General features: G+C 46.3%; 1 protein-coding gene across 1 annotated transcript in view; it reads left to right on the top strand.

The window, feature by feature from the left end:
• The first annotated feature begins 792 nt into the window (after nt 1-792).
• Nucleotides 793-6000, top strand: part of LOC146201091 (lipase member J-like) — a 137032-nt gene continuing 131824 nt past the window's right edge. Inside the window, exon 1 of the mRNA XM_084592997.1 lies at nt 793-1036. Coding sequence (XP_084449123.1) covers nt 917-1036 — 120 coding nt within the window. The 5' untranslated portion in view covers nt 793-916. The remainder of the gene's footprint in view (nt 1037-6000) is intronic.

Genomic DNA, 6000 nt, shown 5'->3' with positions numbered 1-6000 from the left:
TAACAGCGGACAACAGCGGACAGAAAACACTGACAACAGAAACAGAATTGGACAGGACTCGCGCAGACTCACAACTAAATTTTACTAAACGAAAGATGAAATGTGTACAGGGAATGAATACAACGTGCTGATGACTATAAATGTGCCCTTGCTACGACCTCGCATCAAAAACTGTCCCTGACATTCATCAAGCACGAGCCATATGCACGTGTTTTTTTTTCCTAATAACATATGCCCCGAGAAGATCTCGTGCACGACGGTGCCTATGCTTGTACAGGATTTCTGGCTTATCTAGAAACGGAGAGCAGTCCTTTGTCATTTTTTCATAGGCCTTGCAATGCTCGGCGACATGGGAATAATATTCAGAAGAAAGATGGTTAAAATGTTCAATCTAAGAAATTTTCCACGTGTTTTTACAGCTTAAAGTTACCCATTTACAACATGAACTATGAACTAGCCCAGCTTGCCGCTTTACAGGTTAATCTTTCCTCGAATACTGCACTCACAGACGCGGTTTGATAGCAGGACTCTTTCCGTAGACGGGGGCCCGATTTTCAAACCTGGAACATTCACAAGCGATGTCTGTTAGCCTGAGTGTCGGCTAGTTAGCTCACCTTGTAGTTTAGAGTCGACTGATCCACTTCCAATTCGGAGTCCAGCTATGCTGCTGATTTATCTGTCCACTGTAATTTCTCGTACGCTTGTTGCTCTACCCCACATGTAAATTCCCGATATCACAGAAGCACCTTGCCGGAGGGAGAGATAATTATGACAGCTCCGAGTACGCAGCGGAGCCTCTCGCGAGCAAGGACACTCTGCTTGCTTCGTCGCTCGTGCATCCCCATCCACCAGTGCGAGCTGCCAAGAGCGAAGGAGACGACTCCGGGACCGGAAAGAAGCTCGCTGCGGCATCGAAATGGTGGCTATGGCGCAGATGGTGCCTGGGCTCATCGTCACCGGCATCGGACTGGCCCTTAATTTCACCTCGAGGCTTATCAAGAACAACGCCAATGACCCAGACGTATGCACAACCATTGTAAGTGCCGAGGTTTCTTTATTCGGTAACCTAGGTGCTGAAAACCAGGAACAGTGATTAGGAAATCAGGTGTTCGCGGGTCATGCGTAAAGTTGAACGACATTGCAGCACTAAGAAGGGCCCATCTCACTGACCGTGTTCTATCTGACACAAATATACTTTTAGCAATAGCAGCGCTCTACAGACATCCTAACAATACGCGAATTACGTTGGTACACGCTCGTTCTCTTTCTTTTTCAGCTACACAAGGTACGCGGAGTTTATCCATGCGCAGGATTCAGGAACACCGGTTCATTGTGAGAAAATTCTAGGATATTTATTGAAATTCTTATTCAAGCCTAAATGAGAATTGTCTAAGCTTCCGATGAATAACAAAAATTTAGTTATTAAAGATTTCCCTCGTTTTCAGCGTAGCGTGTAGCGAAAACTTGCGGCTTATGGATTGCACTTTTGAGTGTAAGTGGCAGGCAACTGGGAAATACTTATCGCGTTTTATGGGTGTATTGATAGAAATGACCTAAGCGTTTTATGCACAGCAAAACGTTGCTTTTCTTCTCTCTTGAGCGATCGATTGCGTCTGCCTCTTCCGTCATCAAGCTGCCAGAATTTCGCGTTTTAAGGTATCTTTCCGTATGATAAATTATCGTTTAAAAATACACTCTGAGGTTACCTAGTCGCACCGTCTAAGAAGACAACTAAAACCGAACATTCGCAGCATTTAGTAGAGTATAATGTCATACTGACACCTTTCAGTATTCAATTTGCATCATATTATCAGCATAGTATCCGAGAATTATTGCAATCTCTGTATCTTTGCACAGTTTTCTTTCTTTATGGCCGCAGTTATTCATTATATCTTAGACTGATATTCGTGTGTTACTTACGAAGAAATTTTTTATCAGCTGTACCCGTTTTGCATTTTATACCGCACTATACACATTGATATTACTACAGAGGATGATTGCATTTTTCCAATATTATTTTCGTTGTGCGTGCCTCCTTTTGCGCTCGCATAATTTGTGATGTGATTATAATGGATATGATGCACCTAAATCTTGCAAGAGCCTCGAAAGAGAGTAGCAGTACGTCGAAATAAATAGATAAATAAATAAACAAATACCCTCCAACAGGGAACCGTCAACAGTGAACAGTGAATGCGTCTGCTAGAGGAGCCGCTTAGGAACCTGTTTGAGAATACGACCGCTTGCGTGCTAACAGCCGCCCACAATCAAAGCCTGACGTGGAATGCCTGAAAGTCGACGAAGCAAGGGAGACAGAAGAGAGCGTCCCCTTAGCTACTTACGTTGAAACCAGTCCAAATAACATGGTCATCGTAGGTGTCTTCAAGTGGTATCAGCTTCAAATGGAACAAAAACAACGTAACTATAATCCCAAACCAGAAGATAAAAAAATTATTACATCCTGGAGACAATATAAGTAGTGTGCATAAAGACTTTTCTTTGCTTATTTTTTCTTTTCTTTCTTTATTTGTTCTAAGAACCATGTCGTCGCTGAAATGAAATTAAAGTTGCCTATTATCTCGTATACTTAAATTACGTTTTTCCGGGGCACTATATTCTCGACAATTCGCCATTTTGTTCAAATTGGGACGTACGCATGACGTGTGCAGTAGGACGGTGCCAGTTTACGTAAGCACACAATTGGGTTACGCATTCTGAAGAGAAAGAGAAATAAAGTGACAGAAAAAAGCGCTCTGTCGTCTGCTACTATATATTGGCGCCAAGTATGAAAAACGACGGTGCTCCTGCAGGAACCGATACTCTGCGGTGCATTCCGTGATTCTGAAGCCTCGGGTTGCAGTGAGGCGAGTGAAGTACGCTGTAGCGTTGCAGTATCAGTCTGTCATGACATACTTGCGGTCGAACATTCGGCATCAGGTACGCACAGAAAGGCTGTGCGAGTTTCAGCTGAAGAGCAAGAACGGCAACGGAATATTCGCAGTGGTGCAAAATGGGAGCGGAAAGCAGCATTGCTGTTCATAAGCGCCGATGACCTCTCACGTTCACTTATCAGCAGCTTTTAAATGCAGGAACTAAAACGTTTAAGGACTTGGTCGTAAACAGGAGGAATCGACAGATTTCCAAAGTAGCTCCAACATTGACGAAGAGGTGCCGGCGCAGACTACATGTCTGAGGACCACGATCGCAGTCTCAAAGTATCAATTACTGTTATGTACTGGCTGTGCTACCCACCTTTTTCGAAAAGCAGCGTTATGACCAGCTACCATTACGTCACCAAGTTTCTAACATATTGTGTCGGCTTGAGTTGTTTACAGCGCGGAAAGCAGCGCAGAGAGAGAGAGATGGAGGGAGACAGAGAGAGAGAGTCTTCCACACACACACACGAAGGGGAAGGCCTACGCTGGGCCTTACACCTATAGACGATTTTAGTTTCGATTCCTGGGCGCAGCCATCTTAGTTTGATGGTGGCACCCCGTATGAGCCAATCTGGGAAAGTGTGCTCCGGCTCCTCTTGACGCCATCTTGGGCTGTGCTGTGCGTGTTGACGCTGCGATGCGGCAGTGTAAAAGTGCTGTTTTGCGGTGTTCGTGAAAGCTTACCGACACCTTGGGGCTATTTTGTGTTTTGCTTCAACGCGCCAGAGAACCACCGTCCGTTTGGCATGGCGGCAGCTGTTGGAAACAGCGCATAGCGGCCGGGGCGACTGCGAAGTACTGCGCTCCGCTTTCGCAGGACGAACTCGTCAGAGTTACTGTGAGGATATATTGGTTGCATCGTTCTCGATACATGCATTTTCAACTATAATTTATAATCATAATGATAACTGTACACACAAACACACAGCGAATGAACCATACGAGCAGCTACCGAAAGCGGAATACAGATACTACGATATATGCTTTCCAGTCACCGCCGCATTGATTTAACGTGACCCATTTTATGCCGTGTATTCCCTCTCGACAGTGCATATTTATGTTCGATGTTGCTCTGCTTTCATTTGGCATTAAAGGCACGGGCAGCGTTTACCGCGGTTACGCCGCTAACCGCTTCTATCGCGTACCGAGCTTGGCGAATCCATGCGTCTCTGTGGTGCGCCGGCGACCGAGTGTCAAAAGCATACGATTGAGCTGTACTCCTGCTTCAACAATGTATACTTTCAAGTTAAAGCATGGTTCAAGAACCACACATAAAAGAAGTAGTGTCTAAAGTACTCGGCGCTTTTATGCAGCCTTGGTGTACGCCCAGCGGCGCAGCAACATCGTATCCCCGTATCGTCGTTGCAGCATCGTTTGCACGACGTATTGTTGAGCAAAACGTCGAAAAACGTGCGCTCTCAGCTGCACCATTAACGAAGACGACAAATTCGCAGCTCATACAGCAGCGCCTACGAAAGCGGCGCAGCCCGCTGGCGCGGTGGACGACGGCACTCTTGCCTATAGCGCTACTCCCTAGTCGTCGCTAGGCCTAAGTTGTTTCGCATCGAAGGCATTTACGACGGCGCTTTGTAATTGCTCAGCGTTGGAGTAAATAGCCTCTCATGGAACTGACTCACTGCCGATCCCATTGTATCAGTTAAAGAAAGATGCAAATTTCGGTGACGCCTTAAAAGCGGAGCGTGAAGACGATTAGCCGCGCGCCGCACCAGCGTCAGTTAGCTTTCTTGTTCGTAATGCAGTTATCAACAACACGGTATGGGCCAGAGATCCGCAAGAAAGTTTTCTTTTCTTTTTGTTTTTGCTGTCGGCTTATTGTTTAAGTGAAGAACAGATTTTCTGGCGCTGGCGGAAGAGATCCACCGTATCGTTGGCGCGGAGGGCCTGCGTCAGGCACGGACTGCCCGGCGTGCGTTTTTACTACGGCGAAGGAAGTAAAATGGGCATCATTCGTGAGTCCATCATTGGTACTTACTCTGTCTGGCTCACACAAAACGTTCATAGGCGAATTAAATCAGGATGGACTGGAAAGCGGTGAAGCAGAAACATATCCGCATACGTTTTCGGCAATCATCTTGCGATTTCTTTGATTGTTTGTGCAGTCCACGAACACGCATTGCTGTCCCGATGACATCGCAACTAAAATGAGCGCTAATAAAGGTATTTAAGTTGCTCAAACGACAATATACCGAGGAGAAAGACCGCTCTGCTATGCATGAAGCGTGCGAATGGACAGCCCACTCGGTACTGGCAATAATGGGCCGGCGCAATGAATCTGGTTAGAAAGTATTTTCCTCCTCTCTTCCTTACTCTCGGTAAAATGGTCTATAGTCGGTTAAATGTTTATGCGCTGGCGTGCGAAAGGCTCTTGGGAAACGCAAAAGACGTCCGGGAAAGAGATAGAAACAGAAGAACGGAATAGCAGGAAGGTTAATTAGGCAATGCCCAGGCTACCGTAGACGTGCAGAGGGGGATAAACGGGGAATAAGGAAAGAAAGGGAACGATGCCTGAGGAAATCGTGGTATGAAAGCTATGGCGGCGCCTCGCGCGTATTCCTTACTGTCGAAATGGTAAAATGATAATCCATAAAGGGAGATTACTTTCTGGCTGTATTAAAAAAAGCGATCAACACAAAATGTCACTCAATTACATTATATTGTTACGAAGGGGGTATGACGTCGCAGCGCTGAACAACAAGACGATAGGGTAGGGAGCTCAGCTAGTCAACGGCAGCGCGTCCGGCACGAGAGTCTTTTTCCAACGTCTTTCTCCTTCACTTGTGTTCTAAACTTCGTCTTCTTCTGTACTGCTACATTTTCCCCCTGGGCAGACGAAGCCCCCCGGGCGAGGTAGTTATTCGTTTCCACGAGAGTGAAACGGCTTCATCCGGGCGACATGGGCAACTTCGGTTCTGACTGAACGACGACCACTTGCTGTCATACGTGCTATTTGGTAGTTCACTTCACTGACGCGTTCAAGCACAACGTAAGGGCCAGCGTAATGCGTCAACATTTTCTGGGCTAAACCACGCTTTCGGAGAGGTCGCCA

This window comes from Amblyomma maculatum, chromosome 2, assembly GCF_055883805.1.
Source record: "Amblyomma maculatum isolate TAMU_Amacu chromosome 2, ASM5588380v1, whole genome shotgun sequence".
NCBI lineage: Eukaryota > Metazoa > Arthropoda > Arachnida > Ixodida > Ixodidae > Amblyomma > Amblyomma maculatum.
Note: the sequence above shows the minus strand (reverse complement) of the source record. Positions and strands in the feature narration are given on the sequence as shown.